Consider the following 18,159-nt stretch of genomic DNA (forward strand, 5'->3'; position numbering starts at 1 on the left):
TGATTTCAAAAAATGCCAATCACTTATCCCAGAATTGAAATAATACCGACTTTCCCCATGCACAGAATATGAATCTGAATTACATTTGCAGCACAGCTTCCCGATATGCCAAAAAATGATAAGTCAACTATGAAGCGCGATTAGCTAAGAGGCGCTGTCATATGAAATCTGCGGCCATATAAATCAAATTCTTTTTTTATTTTTATTGTTTATTTTTTTGAACACACATTCTTAACTTCATCACAGTTTAATTAATATATTAACGGAGCCACAGTAATCAAAACAAAACTGCCACATTTCTGCGGAGTATTACAGCATGCACAGTATAGATCTACTTCCTGTGTATACCACACAGTCTTGATTATCATCATGCTGTCTGTTCCTTGTTATGTTAGGGAGTTGTAATGCATGCAAGTTCATTTTGTATAATTTTCTATGAGATGTGTTGTGGGCTGTGCCCCTGACCTTGTTTTACGGTCACCACATGTTGTCCATTAGCAAACATAAATTGCTGTTTTGTTGCTGATCAAAATCATCTCAGATATAAAAAAAATTAATAAAACATAAACCATCTTCCGCTAGTTAATTTTTTTCCTGATCGAAGCTGCAGTGGATTAATGTACCTCTTTCATATTTCTGATCCTGTACTCCAGTATAGTGCACACTTAATGTCATCTTTTAAGCATCAGGTTGCCTCTCAGTCTAGCTTTTTAATATGACCTTCCGTTAATGGTGAAATTCAATGTGAGTAATGTGCAACATGCAGTGTAGTACTTCAAATATGAGCCAGTTAATCACCAGTGAATCACAGTAGGCTTGAAATTTACAACAACGATAATGGAATAATTCTAATAAAAGTGATTCCGCACTCCTGTGGAATTGATTCTTAAACAGGAAAAAAAAAATTCTGAATTCGATTACAGTTAAAACGAAACTCTCCCGTGGAGGTCCATATGGCCATTATTAATCATTTATTAATACAGTATCTACAGTATAATCTATAAGATGACCTCCTGCACAGGGTGACTGACAGTATAAAATGTTTATGTGAATGTGTACATAGTGCATTTCTGTGAGCTTTCAAGCGGAATACTTATCAATCAGGCTCCATGGACACCTTCTGGTTCCTTCTCATGTCCTCATAACTGTCAGGTGCCAGCAGTCGTTCTGCACCGGCTGTGCATTAAGTGTGCTCTTCCGATGCACTGACTGCACAGCTCAACTGGGGGGGGTGGGGGCATCAGAAATGAGCAGGGGAGTCTGGCAATATATGCTTCAGAGGACACAAGTGCTGGTCTGACTTCTGCTGAACTGACAGTGTGTTGTAGTGCTGTATAATAGCCTTCTCGCTTTGTTATCTTTTGCATGCTGTCCAGCGTTTGAGATGGATGTGCTCCGTAATTGAAGGTAGCTCAATAGCCGTGTATCACTGAAAATGCTTTATGGTATTTCAGGTTTTTTCGCTCTTGATCCTGGGCTGGATGACAGTGATACGTGGAGGATTACAGTTGAAAGGCTGCATTAGGGATAAATAGGGGATTAGGATTCCTGTCCATCTAACTGTGACCCTGTCAACTCTCTCTCTCTCTCATCCTGATATGACTGTGCTGCTTAGAAAACAACACCCCTTGCATCATCAACACGTTCTTCTGTAAACCATGACAAAACCATGACTTACGGCTACAGAGGCTATGATTAAGTTAAGTGCATGGGGAAAGGACCCTGGAGAGTAGAGTAGTGATGTGAACAGTACTGAGCGCAACCGAGTTTGATGCTACTTTAATAAGCACTGTTGCTTTGACAGGAACTGAACTGAATGTGTGAAAGAGGATGAGTGCATCATTATTTTCTATTGATAGATGCATTATGTAAGGTCAAAATATCTTTCTGTCCTTTTACTGATTTTAAGCTAAGTTATGAACATCATCTTCTTTTAAGACTAGGAAATAGGTGCGCCTACATCAGAAACAAGTCATTTAGCAAAGTCTGTTTACCAAGTCAACTTGTTGGCTGTTATTCTTAGGTTATGGCGAAAGACTGGTCGTTTTGCCCAGTAATTAAAATGATACAAAGTATAGCTCAAATTACTTATGCACACAAACCTTTTTCTTAATCATTTTTAAATTTAACTCATTGTTTGCACAAGCACACTTAATGACATTGTGTGTGAAAAATGTAGGTCGTTTTGTGATTGCAAATGGCTGATGTCTGTCCATTGATGCATTTAGGGGGATTAACCCTCTTTCTGCTCCCTCTGATGGAAGGGACTGCATGTGTGTGGCAGATTAACCCATCTTCCTGTCTCTCTTTCTCTGACAGGAAAATGAATCTTATGTGTGGGTCTGTGAGAGATGAACTTTTTTCTGTCTTTGTCTCTTTTTCTTTTTTTCCTTTTTCTCACTCTCTCTGACAGGAAGTAGTAGTAGTAGTCCTATGTATGGGAGATTAACCTTCCTCTCTCCTTCTCTCTCTGGCAGGAGGATGGACCGTATGCGTGGGAGGAGGGGAGAAGGGACTTGTCAGAGATCCGGAAGTTCCTTGGACAGAAACAGAACAAATTGCCATGGAAACCAGAGGTAAGGTGGCTCCTATATGGGAGGCACATTTAATTGGCTGCAAGTCTTTTCACATCACCATGGTCACAAAACATACTGTGCTGTGCTATTCATGACAGGGTAATACAACACTGCATCGTTACGCCCTAGGCAAAGGCAATGTGTTCAGTGGGCAATGGGTGGTTGTTCTAAACGTGTAACAGTTTAACATGTGACTCTTGTGAGCGATTGACGTTTCACTTCTTTCCTTTTAAACATGGTGGCTGTATATAATGCTGTGGTGTGTTCGCTCTGCCTAACGCACCGGTGTGGCACATGTCCTTGTCAACACAGAGCCTGCCTCCTTGTCCTCTCCCCTGATCTCCCAGGGGGTGTCTTCCCCCATCCCATGTTCCTGCAGCATCCACGATAAAATTAGAAGAGCAGGTGGTCTATGAGGGCAGACTGTGCTTTCCCTGAGAGAGAGGCAGAGAGAGAGAGGGAGAGAGAGACAGAGAGAGAGACTTCTCTAACACAGAGGGCAGAATTACTGCGCCAGTCTCACAGTCTCACGCTTCTGCTGAGAGAGAAGCTTTTTAATGCAGAAGGCACAATTTCTGTGACGGCGCAGAGCAAGCCCGCTGCTCTGCAGTTTTTAAGGAGGTGGCAGTGTGCGGGGCAGGGGAGGGGGCTTTCATAAACAGGTGTGCATTCAACAGAGACAGTGTCCTCTGTGAACAAAGTTTTCAGTTGAATGATTTCAGGCTGAAGGTTATATTTTGTTTGCCTCAAATTAATTAAGATGGATGTGACAACGAGAGAGATTGTTTGTTAAAGTCATAAGAAAATGTTACGTTAATTAAAATGATTCTGCAAAAGCCAAATTACTGCTCGCTGCATTCTGTCAGCGTCCTCCCCTCTGGCAGCCATTTTTGTTTGCTTCAGGAATGTTTTCCAAATTACTTAATGAGATCAAATCAGGTTGTTCTTTCAGGGGACCAGGCAGGGCAAGGAGAGGCACCATGATACCTCTGTCTGGCACTGATGCAGACAGTTTGGACCTGACCCTGATCCATGGGTGGCCAACCCAGCCCAGCAGAGAGAAGCACAGAGTGTGCCGGTTTTCATTGTTACTCAGCAGTTGTTAATTGATCACTTAAAGAAGTTGTTTACAAAGTTAACTCATTTAGTTACTTTGGTCAAAGTCATTAGCTGATTTTGAGGCGAACAAAGGCAACCAATAGATGCTGTGACTTTCCAGTAGCAGGGTTGGCCACCTCGGATTTAATGTTCTGTCAGAAACGTAAGGCTCAGATTTTTGGACTTCACGCCAGCAGGAGGTCAGACCAGGTGGAATATTGGGGTCTGCCGCAGGTGTCTGAAGTGGCTGTCCTGCCGGAACACAAGGGGAGGGAGACGTTTCAGCTTCAACTGCTAAAAAAAAAAAAAAACAGGCTATGTTAAAAAATAACTCCAAGGACACAGATTCTTCTGTTTTTTTCCGGATGCCACTGAGCTGTGGAGTACCGTTTCACACCTCTGTTTGCTGTTACAGCAGCTATTGCTGCGGGTCCGCACTAAAAAAAAAAAATAAATAAAAAAGACTCACAATCTCAAAATGCAGTTTCAGCGGCTGCGGTGTCCAAATTTGACAAGTGGCTATTCGGATTAATGCGTGTTTATCTATTCCTCACACGTTTGGATGCATTTCCTCTGGTCTGCAGTTGAATGTGCTCACAATGGCTTTAAACTGCAGTCCTAAGCACGCTTCTCCTATCAGGCTTTGCATTATTCATGTCTTTGTGGGGGAGTTTTCATCCAGAGCAGCGAGCACATGCAACACACAAACACGCAGGTGACTTTGTTCTATATGTGGTCTCTGTATAATATATATGATGGGGTAATAAAACCACATAAAACCTACTGCTTCAGAACAGGTCCATTAAATGTATTGATTGCATATTACCTGGCTGTGCATAGGGTGACTGAATTAGCACACTTGACGGCTCTGTCCTTGATGCGCCATGAACAGTTTGTTAGCCTAGCTGACCCATCGCTTCCTGGCACAACCGCAGCTCTTTACGAGCGCAATGCTGACGGCGTCAGAGTCACATTCCGGCGACAGAGTGCCGTAGTGCCAACCCCGCTGCCAAACCCCATTTCATCATAATGAAGAGCGCTCTGGTGAGCCGTTGGCTGGCTCATTACTCCTCCTGTTGATTGGATTGTTTGCGGTTTGCAGGCAACGCTCCCCGGAGAGCTGATGATTATTATATTATAGTCTGGTGTGAATAATACTTTGTTGTACCAGACGCTCTTGTTTGGTGTATTAATTTAAATCCTTTCATGTTACGCTGTAAAAGTAATTTGTTCATAAATCTTCTGCTTGATATTTTGTCCTTTTTTTACCTTCCGCTCTCATGCTTTGCTGCTTTTCAGCATGTTTTTAACCCAACCAATCGGAGCACATTTCAGAAGTACCCAAAATATCTAAAAATATAATTCTCCCCTCTGATCACGTGGCTCATGGTGTGGGATGTCTCATTCTGACACAGAAATGAACTTTATTTTCGCTGTATGATTTATGAGCGCTGCTTCTCTCCTGTTATTGAATGCCATTTCATATCATCACCCTGGAAAGAAAAATATCACCAGCCATTCAGTCCACCCTAGCAGTTCACGGAAAGTGCTTTACATTCTCATAGAACTTCTCTATCTGAACTCGGTGTGAATATCCCCCAGAGCAGAAGAACCAGATTATAAGTCTGTGGATGAGACCCGTTTGCAAATATCACTCATTGTAGATGAGATGCAGAGGTATTGCGAGTGACAGATGAAAAGGAATGGTTGAGTAGCAGGTGAAGATCGGCTTCACGTCAGAGCTGCCTGTGAACTCCAGGTGACCTACATTTCATTACCATGGCGACGCATCGTCTCCCACTGTTACAACGCAGCTCACAGAGATGGGGCAAGCAAAGACAAACAAATGTTGGTTTCCATGTCTGTTCAGTTTTGAGTTTTGAACAGTTGGACGTTTACAGGAATGATGGCAGGGACTTGAATTGACCTCATTTCACCTGGCTTAAGGAAAAAACTTAAAACCGCCTATGGTTTGCCTGCAGACGGGGCTGTCTTCAGACCTCCTTGAAGGGATGATGTTCTTGAGGGTAGAAATAAGGAAGATATCGCTTTTTATAGCAGTTACAAAACAATTAGCAGTTGGAATAATTTTATTTGCTGTCTCCACCAAAACTACTTAAAATCCCTGAAACGAACGATATTCTTTTTTTGAATAAATTCTGTGCTGTAATAAGGAAAGCCGTGTTCTTAAACATGTACTGTAAATGTTATATATGGTGCCTGTGATGACATTAGTCTCTATGTGCCCTCCCTCTGAGCCCTGAGGGCAGATGAGACTGTAGCTGCAGATGTAGTCATAAGTGTGTGTGTGTGTGTGTGTGTGTGTGTGAGCTCTGTCTATATGTGTCTGTGTGCGTGTGGGGTCCATGTGTGTGGGTGCGGGCTCTGTGCATGTGTGTGTGTGTGTGTGCTTGTTTGTGTCTGTGGGCTGTTTGCGTGTGTATTTGTGTGTGTGTGTGTGTGGGCTGGCGCTGTGTGTGTGTGTGTGTGGACCTAGGCTGACATGAGACAGCATTTCATTCTCTTAGAGCAGTGTGTGCTTGTCTCTGGAGGATTTCAGGATGTTTGAGGGATGGCAGCTGGTTTATTGGGTTGGTGTTCAGTGGGAGAGTTGTGTGGGAGGAGAAAGCACTTCAGGTACTTATTGAATGTCACCTTCATGGCAATACTGCATGCTGGGGATGTCATCCCCCAGTGCTCTCTCCTCCACCTCACAGGTTAATGCAGTGTCACATCCTACGTCACAGTTTAGTGCAGTGCCACACCCTACATCACAGGTTAGTGTAGTGTCACATCCTGCATCACAGGTTAGTGTAGTGTCACATCCTACATCACAGTTTAGTGCAGTGCCACACCCTACATCACAGGTTAGTGTAGTGTCACATCCTACATCACAGGTTAGTGTAGTGTCACATCCTACATCACAGTTTACTGCAGTGTCACATCCTGCATCACAGGTTAGTGTAGTGTCACATCCTACATCACAGGTTAGTGTAGTGTCACATCCTACATCACAGGTCAGTGTAGTGCCACATCCTACATCACAGGTCAGTGTAGTGCCACTCCCTACATCACAGGTTAGTGTAGTGTCACATCCAACGTAGATGAGTATAGTATCATGCCGAGCCTCGCATGTGAGTGTAGTGCACGCTCTGCCTCACAAGTGAATGTATTGTGACAGTGTAGTATAATGGCTCAGGAACTGAGCTGTAGGACTTAAAGGTTCAGTTGTGCAGGCTGTATACATTTAGTGTATATTTTAAAAATAAGAGGCCTGTGCTGTGCTTATTGAGGCCTGTGCTGAAGCATCTCTCCATTTTGTGCGCTGGGCAGACCGGCAGCTTGTCAGTCATAGCCCTGTGACAGTGCAGTGTAAAATAACAGTTCCTGAAGTGTGGGACAGATTTGATCCCCGAGAGGCGCTGGGAGTTCAGTCTGATCTGTGAATACCATTATTGGTCTGTGACTGGGGCTGCAGCTTCTTAGCCCTTCTGTTTTAAACGGCCCCTGATGCACAGCCGGCCGTGTTTTACAGCCTCCGAAGCAGACTCCATTTCACGTTCCTCTTGTTTTCCTTTACAATGTAACACATCCCTGGCCACCCCGGGACCCTGGAGCCAGCGGCTGCTGTTGACACATAAAACGCTTGGAGGCTTTCGTACACCGAGCCGGGCGTTCCTGATGCACGATTCTCTCTGATGCTTTTCCCGCAGTACAAAGGACAGGCAAACCTCCATGTGTTTGAAGACTGGTGCGGCTCCTCCGTAGCTCAGCTCAGAAAAAACATTCACTTTCCCCTGTATCCTCACGTAAGTAGCACATCTGATCTGTGTGTCTGCTTCTCCATATACGCCGAAAGGCCAGAATCGGCCGTGCAATTATCAGCCGTACTGAACAGTGCTCGAAAATCAACCATGTTTGCTGTATGTTATACATGTGTGTTTGTGTTTGTATACTCTATGCAGGTCTGTATTTGGTGCATGATGTATGGGTGTGTTTTAATTACAGAGCAGAACCACAGTGAAGAAACTGGCAGTGGCTCCAAAATGGAAAAACTACGGCCTGAGAATTTTTGGCTTCATCCACCCTTACAGAGATGGTGAGAGATCAATATTCCTGATCACATCCACGATCAGTATCCCTGACTGCAATCAATATCCCTAATCACATCCACAATCAGTATCCCTGACTGCAATCAATAACCCTGATCACATCCATGATCAGTATCCCTTACTGCAATCAATATTCCTAATCACATCCACAATCAGTATCCCTGACTGCAATCAATATCCCTAATCACATCCACAATCAGTATCCCTGATCACAATCGATAAACCTGATAACACCTAGAATCAGAAACCTTGACCACAACCAAAAACCTTGATCACAAACGTTGGTTACAGTCAGTGAATAGGCTGGATTGTGGGATTGCTTTGTTCAGCTGATTCTTACCTACAGGAGATTTCCAGTTTGCTGTGGCCTCTGATGACAACTCTGAGTTTTGGCTGAGCCCGGATGAGAGCCCTCTCAACGCCCGGCTGCTGGTGTACGTGGGACGCGTAAGTTTGGCACCCATGTATGCCTTTAAATTAAAATATCTATCAATGGTTAATGATCAACCTATCATAAGTATATATCGCTCATTCTACTGATAAATCTGTATTTTCCATATAATCCTTTGCACTCAAGCTGCCACAGAGCACCTCTAAGAAAGCGAAAAACATACAGCTTGCGATTACGGTTGCATTCCTAATTATGTAACCTCGCAATGTAATTTGCTGACCAGGCTGTGTTTACCCCATCTTGAATTAGAGAGCTGAGAGCACTTGGTGTCACAAGGTCCTGGGGAGACGATGTTGTGTGTGTTCACTCTGAAGGGCCTGATAGCATAGCGGCTAAGGCCTCAGGCCTTGTTGAAGGTGGTCTGTGTAGCTCTGTCTCTGTGCTGAGACAAGTATGTCTGTTAATCATGGAACCCGCTCTCCTTCCGCATTAGTCTACCGCCTCTTTATGGGGGGGTTAAATAATGGATGCTCTTTGGTACAGCACATATGCTTTAATTTTTAAAAATTTCACAGATAACATGGAAAAATTATTGAGGCGTACATGCGGCGATATGTAAATGTGTTGAGTCGTGTCATAAAACATGAGTTTTAATTTAATCACATGATCTTAAGGTCAGCTACATATATTTCACGTGTCATCTTCGCGGGGTGGCGTAGAAAGAGCTAATGGCCATCCCAGCAGTCTGAACTAGCCGTGTGTGTATATGTGAAGGGGTTGCGTGGAGAGGCCTTATGCTCCGTGTTAGGTGCTCAGTCGTGCGCGGCTTCCTGGAGCGGTGGTGAAACGACGTCATGTTCTGTTACGGGTTACGCGCTCGATGCTGCGGAGGGAGGGGGCGGAGTTTTCAGAGCGCGCACGGCGCAGGATGTTGTACCGCTGCACGCCCCCCCCCAAGCGGCGGCCGTCTCAGCACTGTGGGGACAATGAAGAGAGGGGGGGTCAGTCACGTGGATGTGCGAGAGAGACCAATGCACCTGACCCCCCCCTTCCAGTCCTGTGTGAGAACACTGTCACCTGAGAGCTGCAGGAACACATGGCTCACAGTATGTGGAAAAAGTGCAAACACGCTCCCTGATTGGCTGCTGATGGCATAGCAGCATAGACTCCTTTAACATAGGAAGCACCCAGTGGAAAGCAATACTGTAATTTGATGACCTTTGTAATACTTGAGAATATTGTTGTATCATTGTGCAGTATTCTGCGTATGTTAAGGGCGACAATTGCTTGATCTTACATAATTAATAAATAAAAACAAAGGAAGCTGCATAGTTTTCCCCGAAGAGCCCTCAACTTTTTACAAAATGGCCGCCTCACACGCCTGATTTTAACTCATGTTGATTGCAATCACCAGCAGGTGTGCAGGTGGCCTTAATAAATCGCAGATTCTGAAACTATTGGCTGTTAGACTGGAGGTAGAGGTAGACTGGAAATATTACTTTTAAACAGAAGATGTTCGCTTATGACATTTTAAAATATTTTAATCATTAAACAAATTCATAGTGAAGAGGCCTTCATCTTCACATTAAGTCTTTATGAATGTGATGCTCAAGGCAATCTAAAGCCATGGTGATTCATATTAAACGCAAGAGAAAGGGTACAGGACATGGTAAATGGAGTTGGCAGCAATACACTGCACTTGGACTGCTGCAAAGCTTGCTGGAATTACATATCATGGATGAGGTCAAAAAGGCTCCACCAAGGGCTTTAATGGAAATTTGAGGCCTGCCAATAGCTAATTACAGTCTCACTAATCACTAATTACAGTGCTGCTAATTGCTGATTACAGTCTTGCCATTGAGTGCTGATCACCAGCCCTCCTGGGAGTGAGTACTGTTTGTGTTAAATGCACTTAGCTCCGGGGTCAACAGGCTTTGCGCTTGTATTGTGTTGCACACGGTCTGGGGTGCAGACGGTCAGCGTATTGATTTACTCTGACTTGAAGCAGAAATGTTCAGTGAACCCACGCGGGCACAAACAGTCTGCAGATGACCTAGCTTACGATACCAGGAGATCCTTTTTCCCCGAACGTAGATCTGCAGCAAAAGCACAGCAACACAAAACGCAGATAGACTTCCCCGCACAAGCCGCAATCTAGACCCCCTGGTCTCCTATGCGCGGTGAGGTATGTGTATTGCGAATCTGGCTCGTGATTAATGCCTTATCACTGTGCACCTACAGTATGCGATGTGCTGTAGGGACACGCTGAACGGTTGGCTATGCATCTTTCTGGTGCGCTCTTCCAGTCCCTGGGAGCCAGGGTATGTCAGATGAGGAACAGATGGGGAAGAGACCGCCATTACGGCTCTAATCCTGTGCTTCAGTACCTTCTCGTCCTTCTGTCAGTGGTGCGTTGAGGAGAAATTAGTTTCCACAGGGTGATCCTTCCTGTGGAGAATGAGCTCTTCTCCTGGACACCAAACTCTGGTCGGTGTGGGTGTGTGCCTGCAAGGGGGCACTGGTGGTGTAGTGACATCAGTCACCACAATCCATATCTGCTCCAATCACATCTTCGCACCTGTCACAACTGCAGTAATAACCCTCTCCCTTCTCTGTAATTACCCCGGGTCCTTATTGACTGAGAGCTTGTTCATGCATCTAAATTTGGATGTTTTTTTTGCCATGTGAAACCATGTGCTTCATGCAGCTGAAAACAGCAGATTCAACTCTGATGAACAATGCTGTTGTACAGACAGGGTTTTAAAAAAAAAATTGTAACTGAATTTGAATAATTACATGTGTTCTGAAGGATCCTGTTTCCGCTGGCTATGAAGAGTGGCATTTTCAGATTCTGCTGAAAATCAGAGGAGACGATAACAATGTTAGCCTAGATCGAAACGCGTTCGGCTGTTCCTCTAAACCCGGGGTCTCAAACTCCTGTTCCGGAGGGCTGCAGTCTCTGCTGGTTTCTGCCATTTCCTTTCAATCAGCAGTCAATTTAGGCCTGGGAAATATGGCGTGAACACTCTGTAGCCAATCTCTGACTTAAACGAAGCACTTAAGTGCAGGAACACATCACAAACCAGCAGACACAGTGACCTGTCAGGGATCTGAGCTTTAAAAATTCAGTTCTGATTGGCTGGCTGGTGGTGATTCTAATAAAGCCACAGCTGGTGTAGGTGTGCTGTAAGTCCAGAAGCCAATGCTGCAGGAACACGTCCGCTCTTATGATTCACTGCATCCTGCCTGAAATACAGCGAGACTTTCCTATGTAGAAGGGTGGATTAAGCAATAACATTACATTACAGGCATTTAGCAGACGCTCTTATCCAGAGCGACTTACACAACTTTTTACATAGCACTTTACATTGTATCCATTTATACAGCTGGATATATACTGAAGCAATGCAGGTTAAGTACCTTGCTCAAGGGTACAACAGCAGTGTCCTTACCCGGGATTCGAACCTACATAATTAACTTACACCTAACTGACTTATATTTGTCCTCACCTTTTTGTTTTTGATCATACAGAGGGTTAAGTTACCCTAGAAATATAATTATCTTACATAAAACGGAGTCTGATGTCCCTGTGGAAAGTACACACAGGGGTCCATTCAATCTAAGTGCACTCAGGCTTTATCTTGTAATCCGAGCAACTTTATATTTTAAACGCTTACATAATATTTTTAATGAATTTCAGTAATCACTGGCAATAACATATCTGTTGCTGAAATGTATTATCCACAGTTATGGGCAATTCAGCATATTAAATGAATACTGCCCTTAAGAAATGACAAATTACTAGTTTATATTTGCCTTTTTCGATATTTTAACACCTACAGGCACAGTTTTTAAGCCAACCCACACTCACTTCCACTGAAAGTGATCCAGAGGATTTTGGTTTTATTCGGTTGATCAGAGCTTTGTGTTTGTCTCACAGTAGTGGGCGAAAGTAGCACAAATGTGGTAGTACCCAAAGAATAAGCATAGCCTTGCAATATGGTAGATTATATGTGAATTAATAGTTGTTTCCGTTTCATTTTAAGGTGTGTAATGCTTGTTGTATTTGCCCTGGTAATAAAAGAAACCTTTCGGTGTCTGGGGCCTTTATTTCGACTAATACCTGGGAATTATATAGTATGATACATTTACAGTTTGTGACTGCCTTGTGATTCCTACCTTACAAGTAATTGCACACAAATTTAAATGCATATGCAGTACATACGCACAAGCTTACAGTGTGTGGCAGGTTGACAGGTTGCTTAATTGGCCTGCCCTGTGTGTTCCAGCGAGGGTCAGAGTGGACGGCTCCAGGAGAGTTCAGCAAGTTCAGGTCCCAGAGCTCCAAGTCCATCCAGTAAGTACCTGTCCTATGCTACCGCTACACACCTGCTGCCTGTGTATAACATCACACCGTTCACTGTACCGGCCACTAGTTATGATGGGTTACAGAGACATGAATCCCCAACAGCTTATGGTTCTGTTATGGGGAGCAAAGTAATTAAACTAAAGATTATGGAATTGTTGATTGGATATTTTTATATAAAGCAGTAAATTGATCCTCTTAAATGAAAAAAAAACTCTTTAATGAAATGTCAAAAAGAACTAGGATACATTGTTTCATATTACAGAACACGTAATGCTCTATACAGACACACGTCTACACACACAGACAGACACACACATGCATGCAGACATGCTCACACACACATACTTCTTCCATTTTCTCATTTTCCTGAGCACATACTGGAGTCTGCTGGCTATGTAGTGGAGGTTGCCATGGAGTTTGTGAAAGACAGGAGGCTTTGGTACATCTCTCTCTGGTCCAGAGTAGTGTAAGGATGATGGACAGAGAGAGAGAAGTAGGGATGGCTGAGCGAGTGAGAGAGAGAGAGAGCTTTGCGATTGATGGGCATAGGAGAACGAGTGGAAACGAGTGAATGGAGCTCTTTGTTCACTCCCACAGGAAATCCTCGTCTCATTACAATCACAGGCTTTATGTCTGAACTGGCCTCCTTTCAGTCACTGTTTGTCCTTAACTCTTAAGGCTTACCGAATATTCATTATTTTCAACACAAACGCCATTTGTCAAGTCCTTTCTGATGATTTTTAAACTCAACAAACTTGTTGAAAATCCAACCCGTTTTTTTTGTCTGCAGCCATTCATCGAGGTAGCATAGTTAGCTTGCAGCCTGTAGATATCGTCTATCTGTTTGACTATCCCTTTTTTCCTTGTGACAGACAAATGTGAATTAAATATGTGATTGAAGTAGTTCTTCTGGAGTTCATCCTTCCAGCATGTAGCTGCAAATCACCACAAGGCTATCTTTAAAAATATTATATTTGCAAAATATACAGTGGAAACATGCCTGGCTGCTGTGCCTAACCTTGGAGGGCCATCGCTAATGGCCTGATGTCCATTTTCAAAATCACTCGTGAGTGTTTCCTGAGTGGAATCTGCGTGTTTATCTTTATCCTGACTCCGGTGTATCTGTTCATTGGCACTTGGTTGGGTGGTTTTACTGAGTGAGATGCCAAACATAATGATGTGATTGTAACGGGAGATGCTTAGGGGAGAGTATCACCATTCTTCATTTCACTATGCGATATTGTTCACTTTAATCTTCCCTTCAAGGTGAGAATTCAGTCAGTGAGGCTGACTGGCCTGGCTCAGGTTTACTAGTGTATAGTACTGAATAATTCACAGCCACTGTCAACGTTTAACGATTGTGTTAGAATATTTTATCACAGGGAAATGATGAAATATTTTGGAAGCAAAGACAAGGAGCTCAGTTTCTCTTTTTGTCTGAAATGTCAAGTTCACAAAAAGACATTAATCTCTGTTTGTAGAGAACTGCCTCAATATAGAATACTTGTTTGGGAATATCTCAGCTGCGTGGTCTTCAGTTTACCCTATACTACACAAGCACTACTTTGGTACTGGTACTAGCACCTCTAGTTATAATATGAACAGGCTTGTTTTAATTTGAGCTCACTAGTTATGATATGATGAGACTGATATTACAATATGTAGGCTGTGGTTTTAATGTTGGCAGGCTATAGTTTGACGTGAACCAGCTCTTATTGTAATGTGAGCCGACTCAAGTTAGCACTGAAATGTAATGCACACTGATTCACACACAACTTACTGCTCAGTGTTCGAGTGGAGTAGCTTTTCCATACTGTTATAGAGTTCGGTGGGAATGAAAGGTTAGCCAAAATGTCTTATTTTACCCCTTAGCACCTTTAAGTGTTTAATTAGGGGGGCTCCTCCACACCTCCGACACTCTTTCGGTCTCTGTCACGTAGGACCTATCTAGTTTCTGTGCGTTTTAGGTTCTATGCACTTACAGTCTCTCGCTGCTTGCAGCTGCGTTGGCTGCTACTCTTAGGCGTTTGTGAAACACGTGCCACTGTCAGTCTTTCACTGGGATCCTTTGCTCGAAGGTGTGGAGGGAATGAGCTCCTGTCCTTTGATGGAAAAAGCAGATTCAGTTGAGAAGCCATTCGAGATGTGGAATTCTCTGATGGGATGGCCATTAATTAGAGGGTAAAAATGGGTAAAAATACAGATGGCAGAAATTTTTCCGATTGTTCCTGTGTGTGTGGGCGTGCGTGTGTGTGCATGCGTGCATATGTGGGTGTTGGTGTGCGTGTGTGTGCGTGCATGCACGTGTGTGCATAACTACGCTTTATCCTGTCTTGTATTTATCTACTTTGAATTGTACGTTCTTGAGAGAGGGTTTCCACATTTGTGATCCAGGACACAGGCGGCAGCCAAGCATTTTTCTCTCCTGGCCTTGGTTCCTGTTCTCATTTAAACAGCTCCCCTGTTCCTTTGTGTGCCGGAGTTGAGCCCGTGGTGTGTGTTCTCGCCTTGTTCTGTTAAGTGTGCTTGGCGAACTGCCATTTGATGCCTCGCACGTCTTCAGCGAGTGAAGCACTCGGGACCTCCGCTGCAGCTGTTCCCCGGCTCCAAACCTGGACCCTTCGGCATCTTGTTGTCTGCCTTTCTGTGGGCTGCACAAGTCCTGTACGTGTGTACATGTTTGTGAGCGCACCCCTCTGATGGGGGCTTTTATGTGGGCAAATAGTCTCTCCTTCTCCAAGCTGACTGGCCTGTACTACTGCTGTAAAACTGAGCTCATTCAGGTCTTTTGGCCAGGAATCAGTGCGGGCTGATTCTCACACGCAACCATATTCGTGCACACATACGTACGCATCATCGCTCTGTGATGACGTGCCTCTCCCAGCTCACATCTGCCCTGAATATATGGCACCTCTAACCTGCTTCTTGTCTCTCTTAAGCAGGCAGAGAGGGTGGGGGATTGAGTTTCAGAAAAATGTGCTGACTTGGTGGGCTGGAATCCTGTAGTGACTCTGCCATCCAAAGCTCCTGCACCCCCTTGTTAACTTATTTTAAAGTTTATTAAGCTGCCTTAGACAAAATGGCCGCGATAACAGGTAGGATTTGACAGCCCTGGCAGCGCAGTGTAAATGTGCTTAAGTGGATCTACTCTTTGGCTGACTCAGCAGTTCTTTCTAAGGTGGAGTCAGATAGAGAGGACTAGAGAGTGCAGTGGGGAAGTGTCCTGAGCCATATTAACATGACCAGTACTGATCAATATTACAGTAGCAGATACCAACCAATAATAAAATGGCGGAAACTGTCCATTACTGATTGGTATTAAAATGGTTCATGGGAAGAGTCCTGATCCTTATTAACATGACCAATACTGATCAATATTGCAATAGCAGATACCAATAAATACTGATCAATATTAAAATGTCCATTACTGATTGGTATTAAAATGGCTAATGGGAAGAGTCCTGATACTTATTAACATGACCAATGCTGATCAATATTACAATAGCAGATAGCAGTCAATACTATAATGGCGGAAACTGATCAATATTAAAATGTCCATTACTGATTGGTATTAAAATGGCTAATGGCAACAGATATTTAAATGGCTGATCCTAATCAATATTAAAATGAAGAGACTAATTAAAATAAAGGAATAACATCTGGTGTTTCTAGAACTGTGTTGACATTTCAGTCCTACAGTACTCAAGTGTGTGTGTGTGTGTGTGTGTGTGTGTGTGTGTGTGGGAACCCGCCAACACACATCTTAGATTGATATTTGTAGTCAGCTGTTGCTTGTCTGTTGCATCTCAAACCAAAGCGGAGGCATCCCGATCAGGGAGAATGCACCTTCAACCACCGTTGCCCTTAGCTTCCCCTATTGACACTTCCAGCCATTTTGGGTAAACATGTCCCAACAACCACCCCTCTTTAGTCACTGAGGTCTCTTCGTATTTCTGTGCTAGCCAAAACAACGGACAACTAGGAAAGCAGTTGCTTTCAATATGCTTTGTATCCCTTATTTATTCAAGTTCTTCTTTTATTTTATAGACATACATACTGTATATGTATGTCTATATGGTGAATCCCATCCCTCTCTCTCTTTCTACAGTGACACCACCATCTCCACCCCTTCCCACTGTACATCACAAACCGTAAATGATGCCCCCCCCCCTCCCCAGCAAAATGCATTTCAGTTATAAACACTGAGTGCTTTCACTGAGTGAAAACAGCTTTTTACAGTGCAGATTTGCCCCTGGCTTTAATCTACAAAGCGCTCGGCTAGAGATACAGATGACGTTAAGCGCTCTGGTGCACACATGTGGGACAGTAACATTTCAAAATAGCTGGTTAATGAAAAAATGGGCTTTCAGCTGTCCGTTGAGGTAGGCCCCAGAGACATTACAAGACGTCCATTCTTTTTTAAAAGGGTTTTTTTTCCCTCCACATGCTGGTATTCATGAGTTCAGCAACAGCCATTAGAGAAAGACATCTCTCTACAAAAGAAAGAGATGGGGGGCGGGGGGGAATAAGCAAAACAAAATAATACTCCATAAGAAATGTGTGTGTGAGTGTGGGGGGGGGGGGTGAGGAAGAGAAAGAGATGGTGTCTGCAAATTAATCCTTAACACTGCAGGGCTTAATAATGATTCCCCTCACTCATTTTCTGTTGTCTCTGGAGAGAGTGAGAGAGATCTGGTATCTTACCTGAAACAGATCAGTTTCACTGAGACAGGTCTTCTGAGCAGTTATTTTATCTTACAGTCATCGATTTCATTATAAAAGTGAAGGAACACTGGTCTTTATTAACTTTAGAATATCCTTTTATCCTTTAAAGTACATTTTCTTTGCATGCATTTATGTATGTGGTGATATATGTATATATGCTTTGGCATATAAGGCAAGTTGTGTCTGCTTGTGCATGTGTACGTGCATTTTTCCGTTTGTATTTTTCTGTGTGTCTGGGCTGGTGTATGTTGTGTGTTGTGTGTGTATAGGTTGTGTCACGTATTATTGTGTACATGTATTGCATTGTATTAATATGCATGGGTTTGGTTATGTAGTGCGTGTGCTTATGCACACGTGTGTTTACATTGTTGTGAATGTGTAATCATCCATGTCTGTTTTACTTTGCTTCATAAGCCACCTTGATTAAAATATATTCCCTGCTGGCTGCTGCTCATAAAAATGGCGAGGAGAGGATTAAATGATATCTTCAGAGATAATTTACTTATTAAAAGATATCTTCCGGGCTTCTGCTAGGGAAAAAATGAAGTTTGCCGGCATGCAACAGCACACAGCCTGAGGATATGGCAGCGGACCACACAAATCCCCGCAAAATCTCATTCAGTAGACGCTCTCCTCCCTCTCTCCGTGGTTCTATCGTTACACAGAGATTTTATCGTGGGGTCCTTCCAGTTGTGAAGAGTGAAACAGAGCGGTGTTATGTCACGTCTCTTTTCTGAGCGGTTCCGCTGAGTTTGTGACTCGGCGCAGGGTGAGTGGGCCTTGGCTCAGTGGAAGCGGTAGCTGGTGTAGGGTCCGTGTGCGCCGGCGATGCAGCGGTCACTGTGGGGCCAAGCGGGAGACGTGCCCCATCTCTGAGTGAGGGGGGGA

The 18,159-nt window shown here is 43.7% G+C and overlaps 1 protein-coding gene across 2 annotated transcripts in view; it reads left to right on the top strand.

The window, feature by feature from the left end:
* Nucleotides 1–18,159, top strand: part of LOC135255654 (N-acetyl-beta-glucosaminyl-glycoprotein 4-beta-N-acetylgalactosaminyltransferase 1-like) — an 80,494-nt gene that overhangs the window by 41,574 nt on the left and 20,761 nt on the right. For both annotated transcript variants that reach the window (XM_064337116.1, XM_064337117.1), the window contains 5 exons: nt 2,478–2,576; nt 7,388–7,483; nt 7,683–7,773; nt 8,133–8,233; nt 12,467–12,534. In XM_064337116.1, the coding sequence (XP_064193186.1) occupies nt 2,478–2,576; nt 7,388–7,483; nt 7,683–7,773; nt 8,133–8,233; nt 12,467–12,534 (455 nt within the window). The remainder of the gene's footprint in view (nt 1–2,477; nt 2,577–7,387; nt 7,484–7,682; nt 7,774–8,132; nt 8,234–12,466; nt 12,535–18,159) is intronic.

Source organism: Anguilla rostrata, chromosome 5 (genome assembly GCF_018555375.3).
Source record: "Anguilla rostrata isolate EN2019 chromosome 5, ASM1855537v3, whole genome shotgun sequence".
In the NCBI taxonomy this organism is placed as follows: Eukaryota; Metazoa; Chordata; class Actinopteri; order Anguilliformes; family Anguillidae; genus Anguilla; species Anguilla rostrata.